Source organism: Labrus bergylta, chromosome 20, assembly GCF_963930695.1.
Source record: "Labrus bergylta chromosome 20, fLabBer1.1, whole genome shotgun sequence".
Taxonomy (NCBI): domain Eukaryota; kingdom Metazoa; phylum Chordata; class Actinopteri; order Labriformes; family Labridae; genus Labrus; species Labrus bergylta.
In genome coordinates this window covers 4,861,142-4,876,918 of record NC_089214.1, presented here as the reverse complement: position 1 = coordinate 4,876,918, position 15,777 = coordinate 4,861,142, and the positions used below count along the sequence as shown (strand labels likewise).

Sequence of the window (15,777 nt, the reverse complement as noted above, 5' to 3'; positions counted from 1 at the left end):
AAAAAGTTTGGACTTTTGTTTTTAAACATTTTGTTTTATTGCAATAGTTTACTGGAGATAACAGTTTCTGGGTTCATTCATATCAATGAAACAACAAAAACATAAGAATACCCCCATCCCTCCCAAATGTAACGGATTCTACATTTATAACCACATGATCTCATTGAAAGCGTCCATTCAAATCCACTGTTAAAGTTTTTACAGAATGGTTTTCTTAAATTAATGTCAATTGCAAACAAACGTTTCCAGGCTTCAAAATGACCCTTTAAACAAGAAAAGCAAAGACAATGCTGAATTCGACATTATCAAAACACAACTCACTTACTTCTAAAAGTCAAAGTAGTAGGTAGTGTTATCTGCAGTAAAAACGAGCCAGAAATACTCTCTTTAACTAGACAGTACTTACATTTTTTTGTACAAATTCTGATACCAACTTTAGTGGAAAAAAAACAGCAACCAGATAAATATAGATATTTTTCACATTTTTAATCTATCAGAGCGCTGATTGCAGGAGAGCTTCTTGGTGTTTGGATGTTGGCTTCCCAGAGAGATATCGTTCTTTTCCAAACAAGTCGGGATAAGACTGATTGGTAGACTTCAATGGCAGTGGGCGATTATCTGCCTGCGTCTCTGCCGGGCTCGGGATCCTGGAGAGGGAAATATACAGATAACAGTCACTGTGAGAGATTTTAATTTTCTGCTATCAGCGGTCGTAGAGCTGCCGACCTCTCTGGGGAAAGCAGGAAGGCCAAGACAACACAGGAAGGCGGGGTCACTGTATTCAATGTGGAGAAACATGAGATACGTCCTTGGCTTTCTCTCTGCACTTATCTCTCTTGACCTTTTTCAGTCCTGTCTCTCTCCGATCTCCATCACTGTCTGGCACATTTTTCAATTTATTTCCATCTCAACGACTCTGAGTTTGAGTCTTGCAAACACTTCTCAGACAGAGCATAGGTCTTCAGGAGAGTAGGTAAACATCAGTGGATGTGTGAGGAGTTATTTGCTGGTTTTAAAACAGACACTTATCTACACTATTGCCTTTCTGGCAAACAAGATCATCAGCATAAAGGCGATTTATTCCTATAAAGTCATTTTTATGCCTGAAACCCTATCGTCAGGTAGATGTCAGACAAAGTGATTGACAGCCTTTATTTAAATTTTCCCCGGCAAAGATTCTCGATGAGTGTTATATTAGACTTGAAAAAGACAGCGGGAGTAGATTTCTATTTCAAAACACGACTCACATGTACAGCAGAAAATCAGCAAGGTGATAAGAGGTACAGTTTTGTCCACAGGGGGGAGCCACAATCGGCACAAACAGAAGTTCCTCCCAGGAGCTTTGCATGTCATGTAGTTTTGGAAAAGGTATATAATCATACATGTTATATTTGGGTGTCCACATACTGTGGTCATGCAGGGACATACAAGACACGGTCAAAGAATGCAAAATATAGTTTTAATTACTGAACTTTATACTTCAGTGTCCTCGGATCTTTCTTCAGATAACATTTGTTTATATGTTTCCCTCAAGCTGTAAATATATTCTCCAATTGTGCATTACTTTGCATTGCACAGGAATAGAATCCATCACATAGAAATCATGCAGCTGCAGCAGCCTTTGTGGTTGTAGTGGTGTCTTTTTCACAGTGTGAACACCCTGAATCCACTCAGAAATAGCACTAACGAGAAACGTGTTTATATCTCAAAGTTGCACTCCCTCGCTGTCTCTCTCTCTCGCTCTAATTTATCTCCTACACAGCACACCCACATGCATTGGGCAGGGCGGAGCAGCCCCAGCTTTTGGATGTATTGTGGTTTCTGTGTCCTGCTGAGAAAGTCACAGCACAGACTGCCCCTCAGTGCTCGCACACGTTTTCTGAAAACACACACTCTTGTTCTATTAAGTTTAAATATAGAAGCCTGACTCAACCTCTCCAGCCCACACACACAGGCAACAACACACACAAACACACTGCGCTTGACCCAAACAAAGACTGTACGGCACACACTGACCCCCTGTGGTGAGCTGTGACCACTGCAAGTAATTATGTGGAGTCTCAGTAAGGCAAGCCTGCAGGACCTCAGTACTTATCGGACTGTCAAATACAAAATGACACCTTTAATATCTACTGATTTAATGTAGATAATACTTTAGTGGAATTGTATATCCAATGCAACTTAGTTTTTTGCAGGGCAGCAATCCACTCCACTGCACTTTAGAAATGTGTTAATGTACTCATACACATGCATAGATCTTTTTAGGATTTTAGGACAGGATGTTAGATTAACTGCAGTCCAAGAGAAGTCAGATTAGATTAAAAGAAGTGGGGGGAATTCATTATTTTAGCAATGAAGTAGGTTAGAAATGAATAACTTTTACCTCCTGAACCATTAAATTTCTGCAGCCAGACTAATGCATTAGTAATAATCTAATGACATACTTTATAATACATAAAAGAGACAGTGCCAAAATAGTCATCCATTATCAGGATGCGAAGGACAATGTGGAATGTGGAGGGTTGCAGTAAATTGTAAACAAAGGCTTTAACAGCAGCCTGTTGCTATGGTTACTCATTTTCAATACAGAATGTACCATGTAGCGAGAACGGTAAACTGTCTCTTCTGACGCAGTTTCTTTGTAGGTGACAATAGTGATAGTCAGAAAAATAATGTACACCCTGCATCCAATCAGAATGAAGTATAAACCCTGACCATGTTTAAAACACAATAACACACCGAGGACCTTTCTTTGCATGGTTTTATTTTCAATCATTTAAGTACATTTTCCTATCTTTGCTCAGTGCAGCACTTTTGCTTGTAAGTTCAGCATTAGTTCTCCTGAGCATTTCTTATCCGCACACAGTATACAGACTTCTGTTGTAGAGTTAAATACTTATTTACTGTTTTCAGACTCAGTGACAGGATTTGCATTTTCCACACAGACTCTGTTTGCGAACTCCTCTGTGTGTTTCCTTGCTCTAGTTTGGTTCTCATTTGAATAGTTCTCTTAAGACCTTTTACCAAAAAGAGCTATGCTATTGCACATACGTATATATCCAAGTTATCAAACAGGATAACTGGATAAAAGCCAAAGTTTCCTGGATGATAAGGACAATATAGAAATGATCTGTTTATGGAGCGCGCACCTGCATAATCAGGATATTTGGGTTTTCTTTTCTATGACGGCAGAAACAACTTAGAGACATCTGTTTTAAAGTCAAGGCAAGTACTTTTTTTAATGAATGTTCATATTGAAATTAGATTAATAACACTGTGATATATTTAAATAATGTGGTAAATAAATGACTTTATGGGCTACTTATAGTACCTACCACACATGTATTACTATGACATGTTGGATCGAGGGTGTGACTTTATAGCGCTCACTGTAAAATTGTTTTATTGGTTACAACTATTTATGACATATTTATCATGCTTTTAATACAGCCACTTGTATATGTATGTTTTTGTTTGCTCTTTTACACAACTGAATATCCTAACAGATAAATAAAGTTATTTGAAGTTGAAGTCTGAAGTATGTTGTGAAAGTGGTTATTCAAACACGAGCTGTGAAATGTTACAGTAGTTACAGTGTCGTAAAAAAACAAACAAGTGTAAATTTGTGTGTCCAATCAGCTGGCTTTTTCACCTTCACTTTTTTACTTTCATGACATTTACAAGCCCAGCGTGTCGACCAATGACGTGTACCACTTTAATGCTTTTAGTTTTAAAGATGTAAGAAAAATAAGTATTTAAAGCTATAAAACTCGTTGATCTTGGTTTTTTATTTAAGTGTTCAGACAAAAGCATCCGGGCTGAAGTGTTTTCAGGGGTCATGAGTGTCTACACCTACATGTTACTCCTTGGTGACCCATCGTAGTTCGCTCTTGACGTTCTGCAGCTCTGAGAGGTTAACAGCGGGCCCGGGCAGTTTCACCGCGCCCGGTAACGTCTTCTTCTCCTCTGACGTCTGTGCTGCAGCGCAGGGTGACTGCTCTGGTGACTGAGCCTGAGCCTACAAACAATCAAAATATAGAGCAGAAGCTGTTTATCATGAGTCTCCACTACCAAAGCATTTTAACAATATAAAGAAGGGGGGGGGGGGGGGGGAGAATGTGAAGAGAAGTCATCTTATGTGTTTTGATATCTGCTTGTCATAAAAGTTGAATTTAGTTTTCTGTATTAAGATACTGCATTTTTTGTGAGGAATTACATGTTTAATAAAAGTGCTTACAATGTTTTATGATATTAATGTTATTAACTTACTCAAGGACGTTTTAGCAGGGGCGGCTCAAAGTGTTGGCCAGGGGTGGCCTAGGCCCAAATCTGATTGGCAACCTTAAAATCCAGAGCTATCATTGACTATTTGTTTTGTCTTTTTCAACAGGCTGCTAGTAGTTTTCTTTGAATCAGCACATTTCCTATTTTTAGTCTTTAAAGTTTAACTTTGTCCTTAAGAAACGAAGCTTAGAAAATGTATATGTTGCCACTCTATAGTGTTACTTTCTGAAGGAAATAGATAAGATTAGTGGAGACATGAAAGGTCAATAAATGCTACTCATCCCAGAGTGTGAACACAAACTTTGTGCCACCCCTGAAAAAGGCATATTATGACTTCATGCACATTTTAATCAGGAGGCTCAAGTACTGACAGATTTGTCCTGGTTTTATTTCAAAGATTTATCGCTGTAACATGATCTCATGTCGGACCATTTTGAAGGATTTTACGACAGGTGTGGCTATTCAACCTCAAAACTTTGAGCTCTTACTTTCCTCCCTTCAACTTAAATTTAGCTGCTGTTGCTTTGACTCTTCGGGGCTATTTTGTCCCAACTTGGTACCAGTAGAAACACAGATGTGCTTTAAATATAGGTGCTCATAATTTTGCAGTAGTATTTCATGTTTGCACACAAACCTATTTGTTTTTCACTCAGTATAGATCTACAGATACCAGCTGATAAATATACTTCTCTCTCTTGTGAATGAGTGTGTCAGGGTTTTGGGTGTCTGTGTGTTTTCTCACCTCTTCTGTGTCTACTGTCTCCTCTCTCCTCTTCACAGGATGTCCCGCCCCTGGACGCAGAGCTCCCATCGGGATGTTCAAATTAGCCTGACGGATGGCAAGGAACAGCCAATGAGATATTGTCAACATTTAAACAAATTTGAGTTTCCTGTATGTGTGTGTATGTGTGTGTGCGTGCGTGTGTGTGTGTGTGTGTGTGTGTGTGTGTGTGTGTGTGTGTGCACGCTGTTTCCTCAAAACCCCTTGTTTTGGTTATGACCACTACTTCCTGGTAATCGTCATGTACCTGAAAGTATGATGTGTCTTTATGAAAATTGGGACACACACACACACATTTACACACACTTACAGAGCTCAGAGATCTGCCTGCTAACTTAATGTTCTTCTGCCGCCTGCCCCGACGTCCTGTCACTTGGATTTGATGTGTTTTGCATTGTACTGTACCTGTAATGTATTGTATATATGCTCATATTGTACAGCTGTACAGAGAGGGAGTGTGCTGTGTGTCACAGAGGATGCTGGTACTATTTTTTCTCCAGAGATTAAGGGTTTTAGGATTTGAGAGGATAAGTTCTGGAAGAATCGCCTCATTTGCAGCATGTTTGTTAAAGATTTGTATTACTCTAATGTTGCTTTAGCTGGGGTTGTTTACTGTGTTATGCTTTACGTGCTGTTAGCAATCATTTTTTGACACACCAACAGGCCTAACCAAATGTTAAAGGAAAACGATCAAGCTAAACTTTAAAAGCAATCATACGTTTACCTGTTGAAAGTATGTTTAATAGCTTCCACGCAGCTAGACAAGAATAGCTCTCTCTTATCTGTCTCTAAAGGAGAGCTGCAGCCAGGATATCATTTGCTTAGTCTAAAGGCTTGAAATTGTAACCTTAGATTTGCAAAACACTTGCACACATGCTCTCCCACTAACACCCGTAGGATGGCTTTTTGAGTCCTAAGTGAAACCTACAGTAAGATTCATGTTTTATATTCAAGCCCAGACCCAAATCTTTAGCTAAACCAAGTTTTTGTCCCAAAACACTTGCACACGTTTCACAGCATTTACCAAGCATTAGTAATCGTAACGTTGAAGGTTAACTTTAGGCACTAACTCCTGGGTAATAGTCTTGCATTAAACCCAATAATTGTCTTATTGCACTATTCTACACGGACTTTCTTGCCCTTTCTACACTGCAAAATAGAATAACAAACACAACACACAATGAAGAAAATGTAAAAAAAAATCTTGCGAGCTTACATATCTAAGGTTCGTTTGACATAGAAGCAGCTAGTTTGTCTCTCTAAAGTTTTAATACTAACCGTAAGGCTCCTTCAAAGCTGACTCATTGGATAGAAAAAGCCAATCAAATGTAATGCTAAGCTAAGCAGATTTTCTCAACGCTTAGATAGACATTACAGTGGTATTTACTCTCAGAAAGATATATGATAGAACATAGAGACTGAGCATGTATTAAAAGTGCTTCAAATACTTTTGACATAATTATTTTTGAGGCACACATATACGACCTGCAAAAAACTGCTCCCGACACACTTTTCAGTTGAGAACCACTAAATTAAAGTAGGCCTATACGTTATTTGTGCTCTCCTAAATCTTCTCCAAACAGCCTGAGCAGCCAAACATTTCTAGTAAGGACTTAAATATTTACTCATTTATCGTCTTTAAACGGCGCAAACACTATGATTTATCTCTGCTCCCCCACTTTAGGCTGAAAGTGCAAGACTAGTTGTTTATTAAAGAAGTAAATATTGGACTCTCCCTGGGAACTAAAGGCTGCAGTGCACAAGCTCTTTGGGGAACCTGAACAGATATTTAATGCTTAAGTTTTGGAGTTAGAAAATGAGATGCTCTGGAAGAAGGCTGAGAAGGATCAATCTTATCGGGTGTTTTGAGGAAAATATACAAATAATCAAAATAATGATTTATATGGAAGTCGAATGAATCCCTCCTGAGTAAACTTGCTCAAAGTGTTTTGTAAATATGAAAGGGAATCAAGGACACGATGGGGGACCAAAAACTCGAGGGCCAGCAGGGTCTGTGGTTAAAGACATTAAAACAGACATTTTTATGAATTGATCAGAGAATAACTCATCACAATTCAGATATATAAAGTTCAGACAGACTTCGCCTCTTGGTGAGAATGTTTTGTTTGCAATTGTATTTGTTGGGAACATTTGTCGCCTGACAGCCATTTTGGCCGCAATCCAACACTGTTTGAAGGTTGCCTTGTACTTAATAATAGTTCGGGAATAAAACAGAGTGTGTCAATTGCTAGAGTGGATCGATATCTGCCTCTCAGGCCAGAGGACGATGCTGATGCTTGGAAAAGTCAAATGCATACCACAAACAAGAGTTTATACTGACATTGTTAAAGGTGTCATTTTAATTACTTCTGACTGGCTTAAGCTCGATCTATGTCTTGCTGTTAAAATCCTAAATCTGGAGTTTAGCAGCTGCTTTAAGTTAAGTAATGTAAACAAACGTACTATTTTTTAGGAAAAAATCTGAAGCTCAATCAGGTATTGCCTCCCAAAATGATCAAATCTATAAAGAAAAGGTCAAACTAGCCTGCTGACATGAAGCTTTGAAGATGTTTTTGATAAAAACGTTATTATTTAATGTGAAATCGTGCTGCTGTTCTTGTTTGTGTTGGACTTATAAAGATGATTAAGTATTGCTGAGATGAGGACTTAACTGAGAAACCTCATATTTGTACTGTACTGGTGTGAAAAAACAATGTCCTGATGCCTATCCCATGGTTAGACATGACAATGAGCACAATGAGAAGAGAGACGGACGATGAGAAGAAAGCCTCTCTGACATGCACGCACAAAGCCATTACAACAGAAACAGTGATACAAAAAACCAGCAGTCTAACAGCAGTCTATGAAATAGTCACAAAATGTATCTATTGATTTCAATAAATGGACACGGATTTAGCACTTTAGCATTGTTTACGGACGATATGTATTTAACCTGGAAGTATTCTCTGCTGTGGACAACCAATATATCTTTCTTTTGAAAAAAAAGATTAGGTTGTTTCTTTCAACTGAACCATTGCAGATAGGATGACATGTGCGAGTATCGAATGTGCAAAGACTTGAGATTAAACTATTATTCAAGCACATTCACAACTTCTACTAAGTATTCATCAAGTCAAAGCCCCAAAACTACTTGGTTAGGTTTGGAAAAAGATCATGGTTTTGGCTAAATTGTTCAAAATAATTGACTTTTGCACGACTTTGGTTTCCAGACAGTTTCCCACCAAGAAGCTCTGAGGGCTAACTTTATTTCACATGTTGCTGGGAGTTAAACATTTAATTCCATCAGCATACAATTTCACGTTAAGAGCTTGTGGTAATTTCACCCAAATTTAAAAAAGGGAAATCCCTCATTCCTTGTATTTTTATTTCGTGATGATTTCATGAAATGCTGTGACGCTGGCCTGGGTTGGATACAGACAACACCTCATTCTTCGCCTTGCTACAACTCTGCACTAACAAAGCCTTGGTACTGTATATGCACAGTCTGAACTCTGTATTTGCCTTTACCAATAAATACTTTAATGTGTAAACAAGAGTGTCTTCTGGAGACTTTATTTGAACAGGACTAAGTTCAATTGCTATTTTATTCAAAAGCTTTAATACAATTTTATTCTTGCAACATATCTGAAGTGTTGTCAGGTAGAAATGAATCGCATAGCAGCCACAGAATTCATACAATATGGTTTTAAAGTTGTAAAATGCAATGAAAGTTCAGTTCAGGACACCCATTCACACAAACAAAGAGTGAGAGTTTTACCTGCAGGGCCTTAACGTTGGACGAAGGTTTGGACATTATCCCCCCGGTAAGTCCACTGACCTGGAGGAAGCAGAGACCACAGGCATCAGCTGTGTGTGTATTTGTGTGTGGATGTGTGAGTGTTGGGGGCACTGGGACTCTGTTTCGGTGGTTTTCAAGGCCTGGGATAGCATTTCAGTTGCTAAGCGACTCTTATAGAGTGAACCAGGTACAGGAACTGCTCTCTGAATCATTCATGAGAGGGAGACAGAGAGACAGCAGGAAATGTCAAATATAAGTCTAGCAGTGACTCAAGTGCAGCAGGAGTGTGCAAAGGAGAAACCTATCGTGAAGTAAGGCAGGATAAGTGGGAATTGTGAATCTAAATGCATTTCACTTTCCTCCACTGAGCCGGAGCAGCTGTGACAGGCTCCAAATGTGTTCGATTAAAGTCTCAAACCGTTAACTCTCCCATCCTGAAACATCCACAAATTGTTCAAGTTTGAGGCACGTTACTTAAACTTACAACTATGTTTCTAAAACTGCTCAAGAAATGTTTTCCAATGATGTTAGTAGCAATGAAATGTTATTTTAGGATTTTATATTGTTATTAATGGGAAGACACTGGAATCATTTATATGCTTCTATATGCTAGAAAACTTTAAGATTTTTAAAAGACTATCACATCCAAAAACAATGTGGGTTAGGGTTATAATTTAACAATGTAAAGCTTTTCTTCATGATTTAAGATTATGTGAGATAAAAAATGTTCCCTGGCAGCCTCAACCTTTTCCTCAATCACTTTGCCTGCTCACTCGCTTGCTAAATTGCCTTGCGACTGCTGGACGCGAGGCTAACAGGTAGCTAACAATTTCACGCCATGTAGCTCTTGCATAGCCGCAGTGTTCTCACAACCTTCCTACTTATCAGGTTAACATTTAATGGATTTATGTTTCACAGCTTTAATTATATCATGATTATGACATTTATGTTCATATTTCAGACCCCCTCAGATCTTTGTTTTTAAATGAGTCAGCAGGAAACATTAAATAGCTAAGCTAGGGAAAGTTTTCAACCAACTCCTTTAGCTACTGTTAGCTTATAGGTGGCTACAGATGACAATTCTGCAACAGCAGCTGATGGTTTTATTACCTGAGTACATTTTAATGTCTATTTGTATTGTGTTTGCCTGCTTTCTCTATTCTCTGAACATCTTGTTTTTCTTTTGCATAGATTAAAGTTGTATGTCTAAAAACAGAAGCAGAAAGCCAAGAGGAATGCAAAGCAGCGTGATAGTCAGCTGTTCAAAAAGTCCTAATTGTCAAAATGTGTAGGTTTCTGCTGAGGTTAATCTAGACTACCCTAACATTATAACTATATTGCACCAATGCCAGATTAATGCCAGAATTAGCTCTTAAAAAAATGACTGAATTGGTCTAAATTCAGTCTATGAATTTAACATTCCTTCTCTTCCTTATCTTTTAGCTTAGCCCGTTTTATATTATTTTCTACATCCGCCCCTCCTGCTGTTTCCTGGGTCGACACTGACCCAAGTGGTTTCTAATCGTAGAAGTTTCCATGGCCTATTTATCTTATCTATGAGTGGCTCAGAGGAGAGGACCAAAGAGGCAACCGCAGGCCCTCTGACTGCTGCTGCTGTATTCAATGGCAGCCCTTAGATACCGTTTCCAGGGTGCTGTTTGTGACACAAAATACAGTGAGAGCTTTGCCGTCCTTGACATGAGAGCAATAGCATGGACATCTTTAAATACACAACCAAAGACACACACACACACACACACACACACACACACACACACACACACACACACACACACACACACACACATGCTTGTGCTTACACAAGGGGATTATGTTAGCCATGAGTAGCAGCTGCCCCCCTGACGCCACACTGCAAAGCCTGACAAGCCCTTTCACTTTTACACAAACTGTCTGTCACACACACACACACACACACACACACACACACACACACACACACACACACACACACACACAGGCAGGCACACACATAACCTAAGGTCCAATTATTCCTCATACTTTAAATTATTCAAACATGGAAACTCTTTTAACCTGACCATAAGAACTTGTGGAATATCAACAAGAGAGCATATTTAAAAATGTGCAGAGTAGCATGAATTAACACAATTTTCTTTCTATGGTGAGATTTTATTTTTCAAGCTGCTATTAAGCCATGCAAGTATCAAAAGTTAGCTCTAGGGATGGTGATGTTATTGTTTGTCAGTCTATCCCTGGATCCACACTGAAATTCTTTTGAGAAATTGAATGAGGAAATTGTGTTAGGATGAACTTAGTCCTTAAAGGATGAATCCAAATGACTTTTGTGATCCTTTGTAGATGAGGTTGAAATTTTTGGTTCAGACTGAAATATCTGGATGACTATTTGATCAATTGTTGTGAATTCATGGATGGTTTCCACAATATACTGTACCTGCAAAACTAAAAGAACCGTGGATCACTTTCTTTGTTTTGGTGCTAAAGAAAGAAAGTCAGCAAATTTACATTTTATGCTGAACAGAAATAATCATTGTATCATTGATATTGTCGGCTTGTTAGCATCCTAAAGTTCAATATTCATATCTATCAATTATGATGTTAAATTTCCATAAAAGTAACGTTCAAAAGTAACTTTAACATGATTGAATGGTCTATGGCAAGAAACTCTTGCCATAGACCTCCATGGTCTTCAAAATATATTAATTAGCAGCAACATTAAAAGATACAAAAAAGGAAATATGTGTAACCTTCAAAGGAATAATTTAACATTTTGGAAACAACTTCTACCTTCTTTTTTTGTATTATTTCTTTTTCATAGGGTTCATACCATTTTTGGATGCATGCTAAATGTGAAAAATGTGAAGCCATTGCCGGCAGGCCATTAGCTTAGCTTAGCATAGCATAAACACTGTCAGCATGGGAAACAGCTAGTATGCATCTATCCATAAGGTCAACTAATCTGATTAACCAACACCTCTAGATCTAATTTACTTAAAAACACTTTATATCCCATTTCTTGTGGATTTAATAAGTCTATGTGCTGGACGTTTTATTCGGCGGGAAGTCGAGCTAAGCTGTCGTTAGCTCCGTGTTTAGGCTACAGATATGAGAGTTGAGCCAATTTTCTTATTAACTCCTAAAAGAAAGCAAATAAGCTTTTTTTTCCATTCCAAAAGTTGAACTATAACGTTAAAGATTAGCACTTTAATAGGAACTAATAAACCTTGCCAGGATCACATGCAGGCAGTGAGGAAAAGTTATTTTGAGACAGTCTAATCTAATATAGGCTACACTTCAAGACTACAAGATGCCGAATGAAATGACGATTGCTATTCAAATGGAAACACCTATTCAAACGCTCTAACAAATATAAACAAAGCATATGTAACTCACCTAGGGACACAACACAAAGGTCAAATGCTTGGCTGTAAACGCTCTCGGACTTCTTTTGCTGGGTTACTTTCTGTCCATCTCTCACACTCTAGTTTCCTCTCGACTCTTCATCTCTTTCTTTACCCTTCTCGTTTCTTCTTCCCTCTGCCCTCTCTCTTTCTCTCTCTCACTCTCTCTGCCTCGTAAGTGGTAGAAGGATTCCTCTCATATCTGGGATTTGTTCTCACTATAAATAGAAGATGGATACGCAGAGGGGACCTGCTTTCTGTCCACACACTCACACACTCTTAGACACACATGGACACACAGAGTGACGAACCAAAACATTGTCAAACATCGGCACCGTGCAGCTTAATCTCTGAGATTTAACCACCTTTTAAGGGTTTTCAACTGCGGAAACAGTCAAATGTTCCAGTGCTTGAAGTTACTTAACCAAACCTCTTTCAAAAAGTGGAACATCTGAGCAGGAAACACAAAACTGATCTTACGATATGCAAAAATGTTTATTGTGCCGTGTGTGCTATTTTGGTTTGAGCATACATCTGAAATCAAGTTTTACAAGTTGACTTTTACCTGCAAGACCAAACCCCATTCAGAAAAACAAGCATTTAAGAAGGAAATACTCAAAAACATAGCTGTCTGCATCTGATATTTATAATGAGAAGCACAGTCCTTGATTTGAACATTTTTTTTACTTTTGGTTCCACTTGGGGGTTATTTTTAACCTTCTAAACCAAACTCCATTCAGAAAATAAAACATTTAAGCATGAAACTCCAAAACACATGAATACAGTACCTGCTTAAACAAATGTGGTCATTGATTTAAACCTTTCCTGACAGTTTCCATACAACATTGAGGGAAATTAATTAGCTGCAGACCGAACTTCATTCAGAAATTAGGGCGTTCAAAGTAAAAATGTGCCACATTTTATACATAAATATATCAGAAATCAAGTATCCTGTGTAAATGTCTCTCTGAGTCATGACCGTCTACAATGAGAAGTGAGAGTCCCGACGGTTGTGTTGTTGTCTTAGCCGTATTTACATCATGTTTACATGGACGGGACGGCCAGCCAGCTCATCCCTTTGCGTGAGGGACGAGAGAAAAGTCAAATAACACATCCTACTCACTTCTTAATTGGATGTCTCACGGTCATTCTCTATCACTTTACATGCAGTGTTGAGCTACAGGCTAACATAAGCACGCTAACACAACAAGGCGGGTCACAGGTAATTGCAGCTCTAGCAAAGGACATTTCTGTTTGCCGCTTGTGCTTAAAGGCTTTATATATGATTTTTTGATCCAGCAGATGTCGCCCTTGAGCACCAGCATGAAACCAAAACAACTTGCGGTGCATTGTTATGTTAGCATGCTAATGCTAGCGATCTTTATTATGCTGGTATCTTCACACTGCATGTAAATTTACCTGAAATGAGCGTGATCTAGAAACACAGTTAAGCAGTGAGTACAGTATGTTATTCTTCTTTTCTCTAGTCCCTCAATTAAACAACTTTTATACACGAGGGGAGGAGTCAGCCGGCCGTCCTGGCGATGTAAACAAATTGAAGATAGGACTCTGAAAACTCTGAAAACATCACAGACAGTGGGACTCGAGTGTTACACCCATTGTAGACAGTCATGACTCACAGAGTTATTTTCAGAGGATATACTTGATTTTTACATTTAAGTGTGAAATCACATATAAAGCCTTAAATGGTGTTTGATTATGATGCGTTCTAATTGATAACTCCTTTGTGCAAACGAGAGGAGTTAGGGAGATTTGTCACTGGAGGAGAGCGGAGGCTTTAATATAAGGCGGAGGTGGTGCCAAACAGCAGTTTGTTTTGGTTTCAAAACAAACTGCGCGACATCTACTGGATTACAAAGTCGCACATTCTTCCTTTAAGCATGAAATACCAAGACACAATACTGCCTGCCTAAAAAATTCTCTAATACTTATATTGACACGACGAGTACCTCATTTGAACCTCTCCAATTTGCATTAGGTTCTAATTGTAGTAGAATTTCCATTGATGGAAATCATTTACCTGATAGAGTTGGTTCTAAATGTGGCACACCTTATTAGAACTAGATGTAGTTACAATTCAATGTTACTTCGAGAATTGAACCGCAGGACCAAAAAAAACATTTGAGAATGACACATTTAAACGACATAAATATCTACTTCTATTCACACATGTTTATGTGAATATAAAATCTTCTTAAAATGGTTTTAAGATAATCAAAGTAATGGTTGTTATTGAGGGAAACATGGGACCAGGTACATGTCTGCTTACATGCATCTTCATCAAACTCAGACACTTGAGTCCCCAAAACACTCCTTCTCATCTTTGTGACTAAAATGGCACTGCCCTATTTCTGCTCTGACACTCACACACACACACACGCTTATACACACGCAGAAGTGATCATGCTGGTATATCAACATTTAAACACTGATGCTCATCGACGGGCCCAGAAGGGAGCTGTGATCTCCCAGAGTTAAAGGTATGAGTGTGTGTGTGTTTGTGTGTGGATGTGTGTGCGCTGTCTTACCTCCTGACGTGCGTGGCTGCTCTGCCCGGCCTGCTCGCTCTCTGAGGTCCTCTTCAGCTACCTGACCTGTTTCCGCTCGCCCTGATTGGCTTGGAAACACACGAGACTCCTCCCTGAGCAGAATCCGAGTCATTAGGAGAGAAGCAGAATGAGTTATCCGCCTGAGAGTGTGTTTTTTGTTTCTATCTTAAGTTGTGTTTTCTCATCTGCTCATTTGACATCTCTTGAGGCGTGTGAACTCACCTTTCTCTCATGCAGCGTTTCCTCTCATCAAGTTGTCCACCTTCATTGCATCAAACCACAAGGATCCTGTAGAGTCCCTCCTGTAATACTTATCTTCTTCATGCCCAGGTAGTAAAATGACCAACTCAAATGCAGGCTTGTTATGTAGTTCAGACTATGCAAATTCAAACTACATACGCACACATGCACTGGTCTCACCTGTTGGCAGGGACAGCCCAACCTTTTAAAGCTTCATCACTGAATGTCTTTATTGTTTATAACCTATAAACCATGACTTTGGCATCTCTGTTTCTGAAGTTCTGTGGTTAGCTGCTTGGCTAATAACAAAATATCAAGGCGGGACTCACTGAATTAGCTGCTAAAGAAATGCTGTTGTATGGGTGATATTTTTCTACAGATGCATATTTGTGTCTAGAGATCTGGGAAAATTATAATGAAGCTTCCATCTGTAGTTTACACATAGTGGTCTCCTGAAAATGACACCACAGTAACAGGAGGTCAGAGGGCACTGGAAGAATTGGGAGAGAGAGAAATGAAGAACAGCATCAGTGCAGAAAGATTTGTGGAGCTCCATATTTCAACAATCACCCAAAAAAAACAACAATAATTGAATGCGCTCAACCCGTCCACTATATAAAACATGGCCGTAGTCTCAGTGACATCACCCATTAGTTTCTGGAGCTCAATTTTGAAGCCTATTGATTGTTTTTGCCATCTTGAAAA

General features: G+C 38.8%; 2 protein-coding genes across 4 annotated transcripts in view; one reads left to right on the top strand and one right to left on the bottom strand.

The window, feature by feature from the left end:
• cnksr2a (connector enhancer of kinase suppressor of Ras 2a) overlaps window positions 1-8,619 on the top strand; it is a 70,060-nt gene extending 61,441 nt beyond the window's left edge. For both annotated transcript variants that reach the window (XM_065949116.1, XM_065949115.1), the window contains exon 24: window positions 5,065-8,619. In XM_065949116.1, the coding sequence (XP_065805188.1) occupies window positions 5,065-5,117 (53 nt within the window). In that variant the 3' untranslated portion in view covers window positions 5,118-8,619. The remainder of the gene's footprint in view (window positions 1-5,064) is intronic.
• smpx (small muscle protein X-linked) lies at window positions 14-14,924 on the bottom strand. Of its 2 annotated transcripts, none has more exons than XM_065949118.1 (5): window positions 14,812-14,924; window positions 8,844-8,903; window positions 5,027-5,113; window positions 3,857-4,018; window positions 14-647 (listed from the first exon to the last, which is right to left on the bottom strand). In XM_065949118.1, the coding sequence occupies exons 2-4, from the start codon at window positions 8,877-8,879 to the stop codon at window positions 3,860-3,862; spliced, it is 282 nt and encodes a 93-aa protein (XP_065805190.1). In that variant the 5' UTR covers window positions 8,880-8,903; window positions 14,812-14,924; the 3' UTR covers window positions 14-647; window positions 3,857-3,859. The 2 variants fall into 2 exon arrangements, with proteins under 2 accessions (XP_065805190.1, XP_020512948.1); XM_020657292.3 differs by lacking the exon at window positions 14,812-14,924 and adding an exon at window positions 12,255-12,441.
• Window positions 14,925-15,777: the final 853 nt, after the last annotated feature.

Bases quoted from the DNA above. Each gene is read 5' to 3' on its own strand.
- smpx (XM_065949118.1), bottom strand. From the start codon at position 8,879: ATGTCCAAACCTTCGTCCAACGTTAAGGCCCTGCAG. The intron at 5,114-8,843 runs GTAAAACTCTCA...GCCATCCGTCAG, and splicing joins CCAACGTTAAGGCCCTGCAG to GCTAATTTGAACATCCCGAT. The intron at 4,019-5,026 runs GTGAGAAAACAC...GATTGTTTGTAG, and splicing joins AGACAGTAGACACAGAAGAG to GCTCAGGCTCAGTCACCAGA.